The sequence below is a fragment of the Oncorhynchus masou genome, chromosome 5 (genome assembly GCF_036934945.1).
Source record: "Oncorhynchus masou masou isolate Uvic2021 chromosome 5, UVic_Omas_1.1, whole genome shotgun sequence".
NCBI lineage: Eukaryota > Metazoa > Chordata > Actinopteri > Salmoniformes > Salmonidae > Oncorhynchus > Oncorhynchus masou.
Genome location: NC_088216.1, coordinates 42,791,893 through 42,811,287, shown reverse-complemented (window position 1 = coordinate 42,811,287; position 19,395 = coordinate 42,791,893). Strand labels below are relative to the sequence as shown.

The 19,395-nt window shown below is 42.6% G+C and overlaps 1 protein-coding gene across 1 annotated transcript in view; it reads left to right on the top strand.

The window, feature by feature from the left end:
- Positions 1–19,395, top strand: part of LOC135529080 (uncharacterized) — a 93,244-nt gene extending 73,849 nt beyond the window's left edge. The window contains exons 17-27 of the mRNA XM_064957991.1: positions 389–1,440; positions 3,801–4,050; positions 4,680–4,769; positions 7,012–7,236; positions 10,710–10,880; positions 11,459–11,636; positions 12,943–13,059; positions 13,240–13,512; positions 16,655–16,908; positions 17,276–17,326; positions 17,535–19,395. Coding sequence (XP_064814063.1) covers positions 389–1,440; positions 3,801–4,050; positions 4,680–4,769; positions 7,012–7,236; positions 10,710–10,880; positions 11,459–11,636; positions 12,943–13,059; positions 13,240–13,512; positions 16,655–16,908; positions 17,276–17,314 — 2,649 coding nt within the window. The 3' untranslated portion in view covers positions 17,315–17,326; positions 17,535–19,395. The remainder of the gene's footprint in view (positions 1–388; positions 1,441–3,800; positions 4,051–4,679; positions 4,770–7,011; positions 7,237–10,709; positions 10,881–11,458; positions 11,637–12,942; positions 13,060–13,239; positions 13,513–16,654; positions 16,909–17,275; positions 17,327–17,534) is intronic.

The following is a 19,395-nucleotide window of genomic DNA, read 5'->3' as shown; positions in this document are numbered from 1 at the left end:
TCTTCCTTTCTTAAGTCCTTACCTTCTTAATTTCATTTAAATTCCTCCCAATTGCCAGAAATGTATCGGACTTTTATAGAGGAATGTCAACTAATGCGAATTTATACCTTAACTCTGCTTTATTTCTCCAACCATACTTTGACCACCACTACCATGTTGTCTGTTGTAACTCATAACAAGTATGAACTGAGGAACTGAAGGAAGGATTGATACATTTAAAAAATATACAGACAGGCCACTTCTTTAACCCCTAGCCACAACAGTCATCAATATTCCCATCAATCTTTTCAGAACCCTGACACCCCATCCAAGATACACACAAATAAAACCACTTCTAACTTCTCCAACACTTCTGAAATAACACTGATCTCTGTATTGTTTCCTCTAGGCTGCTGCCCTCGCCAAGGAATGCAAGCAATATCTTGAGCAACTAGAGACAGGGTGCTATCCTGCCAAAGCCTGTCTAAGCATGCTTAAGACCTACGAGGAGAGATTGGGTGACTGCTTCTCGTCCCGACACTTCCAGAAGATCAAAACCTGCAGCGTGAAGAGCTCCAGGGGGATGAATTTGTGGAATGCGACCTGGGTCCAGTGCCAGGAAGTCAGCCAGCGGTTGGGGGAGAGGCTGCGGCAGGAGAATGCAGCCAACAAATACCAGCAGCAGCTCACAGCATGCGGAGCTCAAGTGAAAGACAGGGTGTTGGAGACTTGGAAGGAGAGGGAGAAAGAGGAGGAAGACAAGGAGGAGGTGGTTGTGGCCCCTTGCTCCCTAACCCAAGCCTCAAACTCCCCTCCAGGGGTGGCCGATATGGCCAATAACTCAGGGAGGGTTTCCGTGGAACAGATGGAGAGCAAAGACAGCCGTGCTAGGCACAGCGCTAACATTGCGTGCTTTAACCTCCCTTTCAAAGATGACTTGAAAAGGAGCAAAGGAGCCAAAGAAGCATCCCAGTTGGCCAAATCCCCCGGCATAGAGGGGAAACTGACACCAGCGGTGCCCCAAGATGGAGATGGTGGACCAGGAAGGCACCACAGTGAGACGGACCTCAAAATGGGGGATCTGGTTGCTGGGTGTGAGGCGTTTCCATGGAAACTTGGCACTTTGGGGGGATCCCTGAGTGAGGGTTCCTGTATCAGCTCTCCCCTGTCCTCAAAGTATGGCTCCTCCCCCTTGTCGGCAAGACACTCCCATAGTCAGCCCTCAGTAGTGGCCCTGCAGTCCCCCCAAAACCCTTGTGATATCTCCCATAATGGAAGCTTCTGCTCTTGCAACTCCTGCTGTAGGACAAATGGGGAAAGGGACGATGACAGAGAAGATGGTGACCCCATAGAGGTGTCTTCAGTGTCCTTCCTTGACCCCTGTGACCCGACTGGTGACAGGACCCAGAATGTCTCGTCATTGGCCGACACACAAGCTGAAGATAATGGCAACAATGTTCTGTGAGTGATGCACCTCCCCCTTCTCAACAGCTATGAGAAAAGCAATCCCAAAATAACATGCAAATGTTTCCCCAGAAATTCCAATAAACCCAACATGCCAACAGTCACCCAAGAGTTATTAACAATCTGCAATTCAGACAAACAAAATGGCATTGTTATTGAAATGGTTCTGGGAAACAAGTCTTGATATCATGCTTACTGGCAGTTTAAATAAATAACTGAGTGACAAATGACATTTACAGCATGCAGTGTTAGTAGAAGGGCAGCATAGAGATGGTTTTTCTTTGGGTCTTTGTTAGATTTCAGATGAAGATTATTTGCCTGAAACCTTGACAATAACTACACTAAGTATACCAGTCACACTTTATTCGGATATACCTACATGAAAAAATACTATAGTATAAACAATATAGTATTCACTGTAGTTTTTTTGCGGGCTAAATTCTCCAAAGACACTACAGTGAACACTAGTATGTACTGTATTATACTGTAATTTACAGTAAACTATAATATACAGTGCATTCTGAAAGTATTCAGACTCCTTGACTTTCCACATTATGTTAGATTACAGACTTATTCAAAAAAAAAATCCCTCATCAATTTCCACACAATACCCCTTAATGACAAAGCAAAAACAGGTTTTTAATTTTTTTTTGAAAATGTATTAAAAATAAAAAACGTAAATTACATTTACATAAGTATTCAGACCCTTTACTCAGTACTTTGAAGCAACTTTTTGCAGCAATTACAGCCTCTAGTCATCTTGGGTATGACGCTACAAGCTTGGCACCTGTATTTGAGAAGTTTCTCCCATTCTTCTCTGCAGATCCTCTCAAGCTCTTACAGGTTGGATGGGGTGCATCGCTGCTCAGCTATTTTCAGGTCTCTCCAGAGATGTTCTGGCTGGGCCACTCAAGGACATTCAGAGACCTGTCCTGAAGACACTCCTGCGTTGCCTTGGTTGTGTACTTAGGATCGTTGTCCTGTTAGAAGGTGAACCTTCGCCCCAGTCTGAGGTCCTGATTGCTCTGGAGCAGGTTTTCATCAAGGATCTCTCTGTACTTTGCTCCAGTCATCTTTCCCTCGATTCTGACTTGTCTCCCAGTCCCTGACACTGAAATATATACCCACAGCATGATGCTGCTACCACCATGCTTCACTGTAGGGATGGTGCCAGATTTACTCCAGATGTGACGCATGGCATTCAGGCCAAATAGTTCAATCTTGTTTTCTTGGCTTACGCAAAGCGGACTGTCATGTGCCTTTATCTGAGGAGTGGTTCAGTTTGGCCAATCTATCATAAAGGCCTGATTGGTAGAGTGCTGCAGAAATTGTTGACCTTCTGGAAGGTTCTCCCATCTCCACAGAGGAACTCTGGAGCTCTGTCAGAGTGACCATCGGGTTCTTGGTCACCTCCCTGACCAACGCCCTTCTCCCCAATTGCTCAGTTTGGCCGGGCGGCCAATTCTAGAAAGAGTCTTGATGGTTCCAAACTTCTTCCATTTAAGAATGGAGGCCACTGTGTTCTTGGGGACCTTCAATGCTGCAGAAATGTTTTGGCACCCTTCCCTAGATGTGTGTCTCAACACAATCCTGTCTTGGAGTTTTACGGACCATTCCTTCGACCTCATGTCTTGTTCTTTGCTCTGACATGCACTGTTAACTGTGGGACCTTATATAGACATGTGTGGGCCTTTACAAATCCAATCATTTGAATTTATCACAGGTGAACTCCAATGAAGTTGTAGAAACATCTCAAGGATGATCAATGGAAAGAGGATGCACCTGAGCTCAATTCCAGGTCTCGTAGCAAAGGGTCTGAATAGTTACATAAATACGTTTTTTTATTTTATTTTATAAATTTGCAAAAATGTCTAAAACCTGTTTTCATTTTGTCATTATGGGGAATTGTGTGTAGATTGATGAGGAACATTTTTTTATTTAATACATTTTAGAATAAGGCTGTAATGTAACAAAATGTGGAAAAAGGGGTCTGAAGTAGTAAAAGAGAACTGTAGTATATACTGTAATAAAGGTAGTGTTTTTGCTGATTGAGGTATAATGTAGTATTACTGTAGTGTTTTTGCAGACGTTACTGTAGTATTTAATGTAGTGTTTTTTTTATTATCTTTGGCTGAGAAGTGGAAGCGTTCTCCTTGAGAAAACCTACTGGTGAAAAACTAAAAGAGCACATTTTCCATAACCTGTAGGTAGGCCGGACCGAACGGAAAGCTTCTTTTCTATAACCTGTAGGGAACACAATATATGGTCTATATTTGGCATGTATGTTTCTTAATGTTGCGAATGCTTTGTAAACATCTTTAAAAAAAATCCCTATTCCATGTTTCTTGTGTGGACAGGAAGTTGCAGAGGATCATGGAGGAGCTCTTGTTGACTGAGAGGGAGTATGTACGATCTCTAGGTTATGTCCGAGAGCACTACTTCCCCGAGCTGGAGAGGCCTGACGTGCCTCAGGACCTAAGGGGCCAGAGGGGGAGCATTTTCGGCAACTTGGAGAAGCTCCATGACTTCCATCGACACCACTTCCTGAAAGAGCTGGAGGGCTGCCTCCAAGAGCCTTTCAGGGTGGGACGCAGCTTCCTACGACATGTGGGTTCCCATAGTTACGTGCCTTAACCATTTGATAACTAACCTTAACCTTAAAGGGATATTTCACTCAAAACAATCTTTCATTATTTTGTTCATAAGTCCACTGTTATTACATCAATTGTTTTATAGTTTTCAAGATCAAAAACGATGATGATGATGATGATGATGATAGGTTTAAGTGAAGGACGGCCCCCTTTCCAGGGTAGTGTCCCCATCACCTCACAGGGAAGTTAAAAGGAAAGTAAAACCGGTATTACAGTATATTGTAATCCAACTGCTCTTATACAAACAATCAACAACAATTTATTGGGGTGAAAGATGTTTCAGACTGTTTGTGTATCTTATCTGTAATCTGCAGTCACCAACAATTGATGTGGACCGCATGCCACAAGTCAGTTCAACTAAAATCTTGTTGAATCAACAAGCAGGCAGTGTCTACCACTGTCTAAAATATTCCAGATGTGCACACTGGAGATTAAACAGAGTTCCTGGGAATTTCCTAAGATTTTTTTATCCAATTTCCTGTTTTCCCAACAATATGAAACATAGAGATATTTTCTGTTGTATTTCATTGGAAATTGAAAACGAGGTTTCAACGTTGTTGCTTGGATTGTTTTTCCTCTATCCAGAGAGAGTGCTTTGGTCTGTACGCCCTCTACAGCAAGAACAAACCCAAGTCAGACCGCTTACTCCTCAACCACGGCCATGACTTCTTCAAGGTGAGGACTTCAACCATCCCTCACAACAGTACATTAATATTAGATCAATTCATTTTTTGTGGAAGTGGATCACTGGAACAACCGGTTTTGCAAAGAATTCTGAGGCCTTTAATAGTATATTTTAACATGAACTTCTCAATACTCCTGCATTTCCATAATCTTTTCCTATTGTACGACATTCCTACTAAGACGCTATTGAAGGAATAACTTGCATGGGCAAAGGCCTAACAAATCAATACTAAAGTAGGGCCCTGATGCATTGTATCTACCTTAAATCTATTGTAACCTATAAAGTACATTCGGAAAATATCAGACCCCTTGACTTTTTTCATATTTTGTTACGTTAACAGCCTTTACTAAAATCTATTAAATAAATGTCCTCATCAATCTACACACAATACCCCGTAATGACAAATCAAAAACAGGTTTTTAGATGAAGAAAAAAAAATGTATTAGAAACAAAAACAGAAATACCTTGTTTAAATAAGTATTCAGACCCTTTTCTATGAGACTCAAAATTGAGCTCAGGTGTGTCCTGTTTCCATTGATCATCCTTGAGATGTTTCTACAACTTGATTGGAGTCCACCTGTGGTAAATTCAATTGATTGGACACGATTTGGAAAGGCACACACCTGTCTATATAAGGTCCCACGGTTGACAGTGCATGTGAGAGCAAAAACCAAACCATGAGGTCGAAGGAATTGTCTGTAGAACTCCGAAACAGGATTGTGTCGAGGCACAGATCTGGGGAAGGGTATCAAAACATTTCTGAAGCAGTGAAGGTCCCCAAGAACACAGTGACCTCCATCATTCTTAAATGGAAGAAGTTTGGAACCACCAACACCCTTCCTAGAGCTGGGTGCCTGGCCAGACTGAGCAATTGGGGGAGAAGGACCTTGGTCAGGGAGGTGACCAAGAACACTATGGTCAATCTGACAGAGCTCCAGAGTTTCTCTCATCTCCACAGAGGACCTTCCAGAAGGATAACCATCTCTGCAGCACTCCACCAATCAGGCCTTTACGGTAGAGTGTCCAGACGGAAGCCACTCCACAGTAAAAGGCACATGACAGCTGTGGTGGAATATTCTAAACAAGTGAGAGAGACTTTGTCATTTCTTCAGACAATCATCTTTATTCAATATAGATTAATTACTGCAATAATGAGACTGGTTTACCCAACAGTCTTGACTGTTGGGCCGAGTAACCTAACTGAAAATGAACAAACAGATATAATATAGGACCTAAAAATGCTTAGTCAGGGCTGGTTCAACCCCTCCCATAAGCCACCTTGGTCCATCTCCTGGTTATCCGCACGGGATGTTGTTTTACTCCAAACCCGTCTTAGTTTCCCAGATTCGAAGAAGATCTGAGATTGTTGAGAGATTGTTCTAAACTCATCCAGGCTATCTCTATCTCGGGTCACACACACCAACATCTTGTCTATGGATTGCCAGATTGTGTTTTTATCACCAATTCATTGTCAGCTCAAGCTTTCTCTAGTAAAACCCATTATCTTGACCCTCCATCACGTCTGGAGGAAACCTGGCACTATCCCTACGGTGAAGCCTGGTGGTGGCAGCATCATGCTGTGGGGATGTTTTCCAGCGGCAGGGACTGGGAGAGAAGTCAGAATTGAGGGGAAAGATGAACGGAGAAAAGTACAGAGCAGAGAGATCCTTGATGAAAACCTGCTCCAGAGTGCTCAGGACCTTACACTCGGGCGAAGGTTCACCTTCCAACAGGACAACGACCCTAAGCACATAGCCAAGACAATGCAAGAGTGCCTTTGGGGACAAATCTCTGAATGTCCTTGAGCCAGAACCCGGACTTGAACCCTATCAAACATCTCTGGAGAGAGAAAAAAATAACTGTGCAGCGACATTCCCCATCCAACCTGACAGAGCTTGGGAGGATCTGCGGAGAACAATGTGAGAAACTGCCCAAATACAGGTGTGTCAAGCTTGTACCATCATACCCAAGAAGACTCAAGGCTGTAATCACTGCCAAAGGTGCTTCAACAAAGTACTGGGTAAAGGGTCTGAATACTTATATAAATGTGATATTTAATTTTTTTCTAAAAACCTGTTTTATCTTTGTCAGTATGGTAATTGGGTGTAGATTGATGAGGGGAAAAAATATTTGATACATTTTCAAATGAGGCTGTAACGTAACAAAATGTGTAAAAAGTCAAAGGGTCTGAATACTTTACGCGATGCACTGTATATCTTCCCAACACTTTAGCAAAAACAGATAGAGCTGGGCGACAAGATGGACCTGTCATCATATCTGCTGAAGCCGGTGCAGCGGATCAGCAAGTACAGCCTGCTGCTGCAGGACATGGTGAGGGATTGCGGGCCCCACCGGGGCCGCGAGGAGGCCGAAGTCAGGCGTGCCCTTGAAGTCATCCAGTTCCAGTTGCACCATGGCAACAACCTGCTGGCCATGGACGACATACAGGACTGTGACGTGAGTGTTAGGGGGTGAAGCCAATCAATCACATGTATTCATTAATCCCTTTTTTAGTGGGGGTTATCGGCAGCTGTCACGTGTGCTTTTACAGTAACCTGGGCTAGACCCTAAAGAGCAAGCAGAGGCAGAAACTCCATCTTTATTCCATATATACTACCGGTCAAAATTTTAGTACACCTACTAATACCAAGGTTTTTCTTTCTTTTTACTATTTTCTACACTGTAGAATAATAGTGAAGACATCAAAGCTCTGAAATAACACATATGGAATCATGTAGTAACCAGAAAAGTGTTAAACATTTCAAAATATATTTTATATTTGTCACGGGTTCCCCCGGTACTCCTGCTCATTCCGCTCTTTGTTTAGATTTATATATATGTAATTTATTACATGTTTCTACCTAGCTCTTTGTTTAGATTTATATATATATATATAAATCTAAACAAAGAGCTAGGTAGAAACCTTTAATAAATACACAGGATGAAACCCGTAATAACATGTGCACACTAACACAGTAACACGCAAGCCTATACAACAGACCACAGGTCACAAGACCAACGGACATGGAACAATAATCAACAAGAGCAAAAGTGTGTGTGTGTGTGTGTGTGTGTGTGTGTGTGTGTGTGTGTGTGTGTGTGTGTGTGTGTGTGTGTGTGTGTGTGTGTGTGTGTGTGTACGTACAAAGCTCAAACCTAACACGTACGTCATGTTCATGATGTACTCTATTTTGAGTAGAGGATTAAAAAAAATATTTCCTGCTCCTGTCTCATACAACGTGACAATATTTGAGATTCTTCAAAAAGCCACCTTTGCCTTGATGACAACTTTGCACACTCTTGGCATTCTCTCAACCAGCTTCACCTGGAATGCTTTTCCAACAGTATTGAAGAGTTCCCATATATGCTGAGCACTTGCTGTCCTCTTTTCCTTCACTCTGCGGTCCGACTCATCCCAAACCATCTCACTTTGGTTGAGGTCGGGGGATTGTGGAGGCCAGGTCATCTGATGCAGAACTCCATCACTCTCCTTCTTCGTAAAATAGCCCTCACACAGCCTGAAGGTGTTTTGGGTCATTGTCCTGTTGAAAAACAACCGATAGTCCCACTAAGCGCAAACCAGATGGGATGGCATAGCGCTGCTGTGGTAGCCATGCTGGTTAAGTGTGCCTTTAATTCTAAATAAATCACCGACCGTGTCACCAGCAAAGCACCCCCACAATATAACAATTCCTCCTCCATGCTTTACGGTGGGAAATACACATGCAGAGATCAACCGTTCACCCACACCGCGTCTCACAAAGATATGGAGGTTGAAACCAAAATCTCCAATTTGGACTCCAGACCAAAGGACAAATTTCCACCAGTCTCGTCTTATTATTGGTGTCCTTTAGTAGTGGTTTCTTTGCAGACATTTGCCCATGAAGGCCTAATTCACACAGTCTCTGAACAGTTGATGTTAAGATGTCTGTTACTTGAACTCTGAAGCATTTATTTTGGCTGCAATTTCTGAGGGTGGTAACTCTAATGAACTTATCCTCAGCAGAGGTAACTCTGGGTCTTCCTTTCCTGTGGCAGTCCTCATGAGAGCCAGTTTCATCATAGCGCTTGATGGTTTTTGGGACTGCTCTTGAAGAAACTTTTATAGTTCTTGAAATATTCCATATTGACTGACCTTCATGTCTTAAAGTAATGATGGACTGTCGTTTCTTATTTGAGCTGTTCTTGCAATAATATGGACTTGGTCTTTTACTAAATATGGCTATATTCTGTATACCCCCCCCCCATCTTGTCACAACACAACCAGCTGATTGGCTCGAATGCATTAAGATGGAAAAAAATTCCACAAACTAACTTTTAACAAGGCACATCTGTTAATTGAAATTCATTCCAGGTGACTACCTCATGAAGCTGGTTAAGAGAATGCCAAGAGTGTGCAAAGCTGTCATCAAGGCAAAGGTTGGATACTTTGAAGAATCTCAAATATAAAATATATTTGGATTTGTTTAACAGTTGTTTTGGTTACTATATGATTCCATATGTGTTATTTCAGAGTTTTGATTTCTTCACTATTATTCTACACTGTAGAAAATAGTAAATATAAAGAAAAACACTTGAATGAGTAGGTGTTCTAAAACTTTTGACCGGTAGTATATGTCCCTAATCTAAACATTATGTTCTTACACATCCTCTTATTTCTGGGTGTACCGTAGTAGACATGTGGGGTTGGGTGGGGGATGAGGTCATCTGAGAGTAGAGTAGAGTAGAGGAGAGGACTGGGCAGGACAGGACAGGACTAGACTAGACTGTTGGTTTTTCACTGTTGTAGTGTTGCATAGGATATACTACTTCCGAGGAAACTTTATCCTTGGAACAGCTGTGTGGGATGCTAGTTGTCTGTCTCATATCAGTTCCAGTATGTAAGAACATAAACTGTAGCATAGATGGGGAAGAATAAGAAATTACGATGGATTGGGGTACGGGGGATTGGACAGGAGTAATAGGTGGTCTGATATTGTTAGTTGAAAAAAAAACAAGTGCTCAAAGCCGTTTTCATTGTGGCCCAGGGAACTCACTTCTCCACGACCAATGTTCCAGCACCTATCCTGGTTTTATTGTGACAAGACATACAAAAGTAACATTTTTATCCAATATCTCATCTCAATATCTCAACTGAGACTGCTCTTCTCTGTGTCAGAGGCTCTCTGAAAGCGCTTGAAACCCTGGTCATCGTCAGCCATTTGCTAATCTGATCTGGGGCCTTGTATCCTCAGCAAGGAGAGTCATTACAGATGATATCAGAGAGTGTGCAGAGCCTGAGACGCCCAGCCCTGAGAGGGTGGAGAGGAGGATCTGATGGCTCACAGTGTCTAAGGCGGTGGATTGAGCTTGGAGGATGAGAACAGAGGAGAGAGACAGTCAGCTTTGCCAGTGCGGAGAGCCTCTCTGACACAGAGAAGAGCAGTCTCATTTGAGTGACCTGCCTTGAAGCCTGATTGGTTAGGGCCAAGAAGATCATTCTGAGAGAGATGATGAGTTTGTGAGGTAGTTTGGTTGCATACATTTTTTGTAAGATAACAAGCTTGTTTAAACCTTTCACTCCTTTTAGACCTGTATACTGCCCATGCAGTTGACCGCACCTGTTATCTCTGAACTTCAAGGCACCACTTGGCTCTGGTCTACTGTGCATTGGCAACTGACCTTGTGGTCATACAGTATAGTGCAGGGGTCATCAACCTTTTTTTTCAGGTGAAAATCACTTTGGCATAATGATTTACCCACCTGACCAAAATAGCTATCTACCACATGTGTGAGGTTGTTCGGGAACCTACAAAACATGCTAGTTTGTTCCTATCAGGGGGTGAATACAGTATAATGTCAAATGTCAAGGTACTAGAAATGGTTTCTTACCTTAGAAATATCCTGGCAGAATACAGTCTGCCCTCAATGTCATCTTTCTTTGCCTCTAGGTCAACCTGAAGGAGCAGGGGCAGCTGATTCGTCAGGACGAGTTCCTGGTGTCCTTCAGGAAGAAGAAATGTTTCCGCCACATCTTCCTCTTCCAGGACCTCGTCCTCTTCAGCAAGACCAAGTGGACTGATGTGGGCAATGACACTTATGTCTACAAACAGTCATTTAAGGTGAGGAGACAGTCAATATACAACACAGCACAATATACCCCAATATGAATATTTTGCTAAAGCCACTTCCCTTGGCTTTCATTGAAACACATGTTTAAGTTATAAAAAGGCCTTGTGTGACACGAAAGAGCATTATATGGAATGTCCCATTTGACCTAGCTACACTCCTAATGTTTCACTTCCTCTATTGCTTAGCTGAACTGTATATGATACATTAACACATACCCCTACTTTAAAATGGAGAAGGGAACCGTGCACTGCAGATGACCTCGTCTGTCTAGGGCAGGGGTTTCATACTCATTCCATGGAGGGCCTTGTGTCTGCGAGTTTTGGGTTTTTCCTTTCAAATAAGACCTAGACAACCAGATGAGGGGAGTTCTTTACTAATTAGTGACCTTAATTCATCAATCAATTACAGACACTCGGCCCTCTGTGGAATGAGTTTGACACGTGGTCTAGGGTGATTAATTTCTAAGCAGAAATTAAGACGAAGTTGTACACTGTAATATCCGTAAAGTGTAGGCTCTTATAGTCTTCATAACATTGTATTTAAGTAAAAGCCATGTCTATTTTGACAGACCTCTGACATTGGGATGACCCATAACTCGGGGGACAGCGGGCTGTGCTTTGAGATCTGGTTCCGAAGGAGGAAGTCCCAGGACACGTACACGCTGCAGGCCGGGAACAGTGAGGTGAAGGATGCCTGGACCAAAGACCTTGAGCGCATCCTCTGGGAGCAGGCTGTACACAATAGAGGTCAGAGGTCACCCAGCCAATCAGGTCTCTCAGAATCACCATAAAGAGTCCTCAGGTGATCTGGTCTGTGACGGAAAACATTACTAAACGTCAATTGGGAATTGAGGAAAGAAGGACAGAGGAAGCAAGGATTTGAAAGCTACAAATGTAGGATCTTAATTGGATCATACTTTTTTTTGCTGAGAATTTTCCTGTACTGAAGGAAATGTAGATTCATGATTCATATAAACACACTGAAATAAATAGAACAACACACGGTTATATGAACAGTATTCCCCTTTTCATGTAGCCTAATTTTGGCCAGCTAATAGCCTTACCACTGATAAAAAAAAAACATTATGGACTAAATTATAAATTCCTGTTTCTGCAGAATGATTTTGCTGCTACAATACTGGTCACAATAAGATCCTACACCTGTAGTAACATTTTCAGAACTGTCATACATTTATGTGCCAGAAGTGAAGTATGTAGTAGTAGTAAAGATGTTGGATCTTAATTTGACCTGTATTGTCACTGCAAAATGATCCTGCAGCAACGAGATTTTAACGTTTAGTCCATAATGTTGCTTGATTGTTGGTTAGGCTATTAGCTGGCCAAAATGAGTTTACATGAAAAGTCCAATAGGGTTAATATAACCGTGTGTTAATGCATGTTTTCAGTGAATATATGTACATCTTGAAGCTCAATCATGTGGTGCAGGAACATTTTAACCAACAATCGAGTGATCAAATTAAGATTTTGGTTTTATTGGTTTCTCGCAGTCATGTAGTATGCCATTCTCTTTCCCGCATTCCCACTGATGTGAATGGAATTGATGGGTGAGTGCAATATGATGTACACCAATCCAACACTTTCAAATGTGATAATTTGGTCAGGTGGTCATGAAGGAATAGAGGTAATAAAAATAAAAAAGGTCAGGCTTCTGGCATGCAGCTCGCCTTGCCAGTAATATTAACCTGGATTTTAAGTAGAAGCAGCGAGGGTCATGACGGGAAGCTCTAGCAAAAAAGTAGTAAATTAAAGCACTCTACCTGATGTACTGTTCAAATACACATCTTAGAATGAGACTAGTACACAGCCATAGTATTTCTTGGGTCAATGTTTGAGTTTTGTTGTGTGGTCCTACCCTTATATGTCAATTTTAATCCTTTTCATTCCCTTGTAATGTAAGGCCAAAATTAGATCCTTCCACTTCCCTCTGTCCATGGTAACATGTTGTGACTTGCTCCAAGACAAATGTATATCTGCCAGCTCATTTCTCAAAATAGGTCAATGTTTAAACGGTATTTTGTTTGCTATATTCTAGAGATTCGTATGCAGGAGAGGGTGTTCATGGGTATCGGGAACAAGCCCTTCATGGACATCCAGCCTAGCGATGCGGCCATCAATGACAGGGCAGTCAATTGTGCTCTGATGGGAAGAGGTACACACCCATAATAGAATATTTCAATTAGAATGTAATTGGAATGGTTCTTCTTAGTAATAAATTAACACCATCATAAATATGTTTTTCCGAGGTCCTGGTTGATCCTCCTTCGGAATTTCTATTTTTGTCTCATTCATGTCCCGTCTTATACAATTTGATTTCATCTGACCCTCCCAGAATCCAAGGCGTTGGCCTCCTCGGGGACGTGTAGCTCGCAGGGCGGGTGTCCTGTGCTGCGGCCTAACTCCATTGGCTCGGGGAGCTGTTCATCGTCTTCCGGCAGCCACTCCTCTTCTTCCTCTGGGAGAGGGTCGTCCATGTCATCCACCGTGGAGGGGTACCAGTGTGGCCCGAAGCGGAGGGGGGCAGGGGGTCACGGGGGCTACTCCCCACCCCCTGGGGTCCAGGAGGAGGATGACATAGACCAGGAGAGCGGAAGTCAGAATCTGAGTGAGTGGATATAATGTGAAGGGTAGCTCATTTGGGGAATATACATTAAAACATGCTAAATTGGGGAGAAGTTTGCATTTGGTTTTGACAGTAGCCAGTTAAACAAATGCAAAGCATGAATTGCTGTCTCCTTGTCCAAATACTGTTTACAGGGTCAGACTCTCTTCCTATGATTCCTATTTGTTGTAAGACACAGCTACTGTTGAGAGAGGCTAGCTGGTTCTCAGAAATGTTTGTGCTATTAGTGACCCAGCCACCAAAAATAGTGGGGATTTTTCTGTGACCCCAAAAATGAAGAGAGAGTGATCTATTTCTAGAGAGGACCTAATCTCATACCACCGCCCAAACTTAAGCAGCCATGATCAAATCAAATGTTACTGGTCACATACACATGTTTTGCAGATGTTATTGCGGGTGTATCGAAATGCTTGTGTTTCTAGCTCCAACAGTACAGTAATATCTAACAATTTCACAACAATACACACAAATCTAAGTAAAGGAATGGAATCAAGAATATATAAATACGTGGACGAGCAATGTTCTGCATAGACTAAGATACAGTATATACATACTGTATGAGATGGATAATGCAAAATATGTAAACTTTATTAAAGTGACTAGTGTTCCATTGTTAAAGTGGCCAGTTATTTCAAGTCTATGTATATAGGCAGCAGCCTCTAATGTGTTAGTGGTGGCTATTTAACAGTCTGATTGCCTTGAGATAGAAGCAATTTTTCAGTCTCTCGGTCCCAGCTTTGATGCACCTGTACTGACCTCGCCTTCTGGATGATAGCGATGTGAACAGGCAGTGGCTCGTGTGGTTGATGTCCTTGATGATCTTTTTGGCCTTCCTGTGATATCAGGCGGTATAGGTGTCCTGAAGGGCAGGTAGTTTGCCCCCTTTGATGCGTTGGGCAGACTGCACCACCCTCTGGAGAGCCCTGCGGTTATGGGAGGTGCAGTTGCCGTACCAGGCGGTGATACAGCCCGACAGGATGCTCTCAATTGTGCATCTATAAAAGTTTGAGGGTTTTTGGTGCCAAGTCAAATTTCTGCAGCATCCTAAGGTTCAAGAGGTGCTGTTGTGCCTTCTTCACTACACTGTCTGTGTGGGTGGACCATTTCAGATGATCAGTGATGTGTACACCGAGGAACGTGAAGCTTTTCACCTTCTCCACTGCTGTTCTATCGATGTGGATAAGGGTGTGCTCCCTCTGCTGTTTCCTGAAGTCCACGATCATCTCCTATGTTTTGTTGATGTTGAGTGAGAGGATATTATCCTGGCACCACACTTCCAGAGCCCTCACCACCTCCCTGTAGGCTGTCTCGTCATTGTTGGTAATCAAGCCTTCTACTGTTGTATCGTCTGCAAACTAGATGATTGAGTTGGAGGCGTGCGTGGCCACGCTGTCATGATGGCCCACCACTTGGTCCCAAACCCAACCCACCATTTGGGAATCAAAAACTGACATGGGATAATTTACTTCATAGAATAAATCATGCACACAACCCACTGGGCAAAGTAATATCTGGTGATTCAATATCATTGATTCACATTGATTCATAGCTGATGACATTGAATCAATGTGAAAAACTGATTGGATTTGCTGAAACTCAACATAAATAAATGTAGGATTTTTTTCCCCCCAAAATGTTTTACTTAAATCCACAGGGCCAGATTAAGTAATCACAGATCCCCAATCTCCTGTCACACCATAATTCTCTGTAAACAAATAAATACAATTCCAATCAGCAGATGTCACGAAGTGCCTATACAGAAACCCAGCCTAAAACCCAAAGAGCCAACGATGAATAGTGGCTAGAAAACTCCCTAGAAAGGCAGGAACCTAGGTGGCCAGTCCTCTTCTGGCTGTGCCGTTGGAGATTATAAGAGTACATGACGAGATCATTCTTCAAGATGTTCAAGCATTCACAGATGATCAGCAGGGTCAAATAATAGTCACAGTGGTTATACAGGGTGCAGCAGGTTCACCACCTCAGGAGTAAATGTCTGTTGGCTTCTCATAGCTGAGCATTCAGAGGTCGAGACAGTAGGTGAGAGAGGGAGCCCCCCTCACCCCCCCCCCCCCCCTCCATGGGTCTGGGACCAGGTTCTTCAGCCGTGGTAAGCCCCTGCATTAATCTGGCCCTGTAAATCCAATAACATGGTGACCTGTTTATTTGTTGATTTCATGTTGAATTCAAATCCACAAAAGAAAATGAGCCGGGCTATTTTGCTCCCTTCCAAATGGTAGCTATAAAGGCAGAAAAACAATCTACTGTCTCCAGTCATGTAAATAGTATGAAATGTGTTTAGAAAAGGACACTTTTTTTTTTCATGCAAAGAAAGGAAAGAAACGTACAGTATCTGTTATAGCCTAGCCTAGGACCACTCCACTATTCGCTGCGGTCTTTTCTGCAAATAGGGATTGAGTTATGTTATTATCTTAAATTATGACCTTCCAATTTACTCATCACATTAGCAATAGTAGCCTATCTTACATAAGTCTGCAAACGCAATGATGAATGGAATACTTTATTATAAAGGGGAATTTTTATGGTGAAAATGTGCTTTCCCAAACTTGAGTCTCACTGCCAGGCAGATAACTAATTACATGTGGGAACGCTTTAATGATATGACAGAGGATCTATTTCATCTCATTTATGATTGAACTAAAGACAATGTATAAAGGATCAGTCATTTAAAAACCCTGAGCCCATATTTCCTAAGCGTCTAGTAATGTAGGAGTGCTGATCTCGGATTAGTTTGGACCTTTTGAGTCACAATGAATAAGAGGTGGGACCTGATCCTAAATCAACAGTCCTCTGAGCACTCCTTTCTCTGAGCACTCCTTTCTCTGAGCACTCCTTTCTCTGAGCACTCCTTTCTCTGAGCACTCCTTTCTCTGAGCACTCCTTTCTCTGAGCACTCCTTTCTCTGAGCACTCCTTTCTCTGAGCACTCCTTTCTCCGAGCACTCCTTTCTCCGAGCACTCCTTTCTCCGAGCACTCCTTTCTCCGAGCACTCCTTTCTCCGAGCACTCCTTTCTCCGAGCACTCCTTTCTCCGAGCACTCCTTTCTCCGAGCACTCCTTTCAGCTTGAATGTGGACAAGTCTTACGGGTTCCCCTTCCTATTCCAGTGAACAGCTCCGAGTCTTCAGGGGAGAGCGTGAGCGGTTTCAGCAGCTCCAGCCACAGCTGTCACTCCGCAATTGGCAGAGAGGCGGAGGACGCCTCCCCTGTGTGCGCCTCCGTTGTCGGCCTGAAGGAGGTGCTAGCCGGCAGACCCGAAGCCAACCTCCACAAGGCCAAGAGTCCCACCCGGTCCACAGAGGGAACCACCACGCCCCTGCTCCCACACAGACCACCAACCATGACTAAGGATCCACCTAAGGTGTGGGTTGAGCCTAACCATGAGTTGTACAACTTCACAAGGATTATAATACTATTAGGGTGAATTCTAAATCAACCTAGTCATACATTGGGGTGGTGTAGAGCCCGTGGTATAGTGGAAACACGGCTGGCACTATCGCAGGTATGCCTCCCCAACGAAGACCAGGCCCGGCCTTACCTCCTGCATCACCATCTACTTCTGCACTGTTTGAATAAAGCCTAAAAATTACAAAAAATATCAATAGTAAAAAAAAAAGGTCATACACTGATGTCAATGGGAGCCTAAGTGAAAATTCACCTCTTTGTGATCTGGTAAGCTATACAACAGGAAGTGATGTTTTATTTTTTTTTTTTTTTTTCCACCACAGGTTCAAAATGTGGCCATTGGAAAGTCAACTGAGGTTTGAGCTCTGAGTTTGGTAAGTTTGTCTGTAATAATGAGGTCACAATTCACCATCTATAGTTTGCCTGTATTTATGTCTGGGGAGTTACAAAACAAACATGTGGAAATATTTTTTTTATGTAACTATTTACTGTATGTAATGTATTTTACACATGGATGTTTCAAGTTTTCAGTCATTTTCCCTAGGTTATCCAAATACAATCCTATATTGTCTCTCCTCACAGAATTGGACCTATCGACAACAGAAGGACACCATGAACTGTGTCACTGTATAAAGGGGACTATTATATGACAGTTACTGTACTCTACTTTTTCTATTCTTTTTTTATCTGACCACTAAAATGTACTGTATTTCACATATGTTCTTATATTGTTTTGCAATTTAAACATCCGCGTCTGAATTGTGTTTGTGTTGTGTAAGACAAGTACATTCAACATGTAATTAACCTTAGTGTTATCTTAGCTTCAACAGGTTATAGTGAATTGCAAAATGTCACAAAGAAATTGTTGCACGTGATGCAACCATCATACCTGTCCTTGAGCGTTCTCTGATCTGGAGCGGCAGGTGTGAATGTCATGCCAGGCTAGAGCATGTTTTCTGCCAAGCTAAACCAATGGCACACAATGATCTCAGTAAACTGTGCGGGTAACATTTTCATAAATACAGTGGTGAATCAATCAATAAATCAACTTCAACTGTCTTTTTATGAATACTGAAAAAAAATATGAACGCAATGTGTGAAGTGTTGGTCCCATGTTTCGTCAGCTGAAGTAAAAAGATCACAGATTTCCATACACGCAAAGTTTATTTCTCTCGTATTTTGTGCACAAATGTGTTTACATCCCTATTAGTGAGCATTTTTCATTTTCCAAGATAATCCATCCACCTGACAGGTGTGTGTGTGTGTGTGATATCAAGACGCTGATTAAACAGAAGTATCATTACACAGGTGCACCTTATGCTGGGGACAATAAAATGCCACTCTAAAATGTGCTGTTTTGTCACACACCACAATGCCACTGATGTCTCAAGTTTTGGGGGAGCGTCCAATTGGCATGCTGACTGCAGGAAAGTCCACCAGAGCTGATGCCAGAGAATTTCCCTACCATAAGCCGCCTCCAAAATCGTTATAGAGTATTTGGCAGGAGGTCCAACTGGCATCACAACCGCAGACCACGTGTAACCACTTACAGCCCAGGACCTCCACATCCGGCTTCTTCACCTGGGGTATCGTCTGAGGCCAATCACCCGGACAGCTGAGGAGTATTTCTGTGTATAATAAAGCCCTTTTGTGGGGAAAAGCCCATTCTGATTGGCTGGGCCAGCTCCCCAGTGGATTGGGCCTGGCTCCCATGTGGGTGGTCTTATGCCCTCCCAGGCACACCCAAGGGTAGGCCCTTGCTCAGTCATGTGAAATCCATAGATTAGGGCCGAATCAATTTATTTCAATTGACTGATTTCTTTATATGAACTGTAACTCGTTGAAAATGTTGCATGTTGCGTTTATATTTTTGTTCAGTATAGATGTTTATTTATTTTTTTACATATGCTCTTATTACATGAAATATGCAGTTCTGGCATGACATTACATTTACACCTGCCATGCTTTAGACCAGACCACCCGAGGTATGGTGCGTCATGTGCAATAACAATATTACAATAGCCCAAACTTGCAAACTAGTAAAAGCTATTTGATTGACCCACATTGTTGTATCAAATGTGCAAGACCAAACATCTTTTAACAGCAGAACCATAAATTGGTTCCATGCCTTCCAGTCAGTAGGAGAGCCATGACAAGATCTGTCCATGATTTTTAAATCTCATGTTGAATAGGGCTTCTCAACTCAATTAAATTAACGTTAACTGGTGCTTGCTTGTAATGTGTTTTATTGGATTTTATTAGTACAGTTATAAGCACAGTATTGAACTGTTATGACAGTATGGCTAGTCTCGTGACAGGTTCATAATGGTGTCCGAGACTAATGAACATTTCTCACTTTGATTCCTCAACATTAACATCTTTTTACTCTTATTTCCATGTTGTTAGCTCAATTTTATGTATTAAATTATGAAACTGCTCAAAA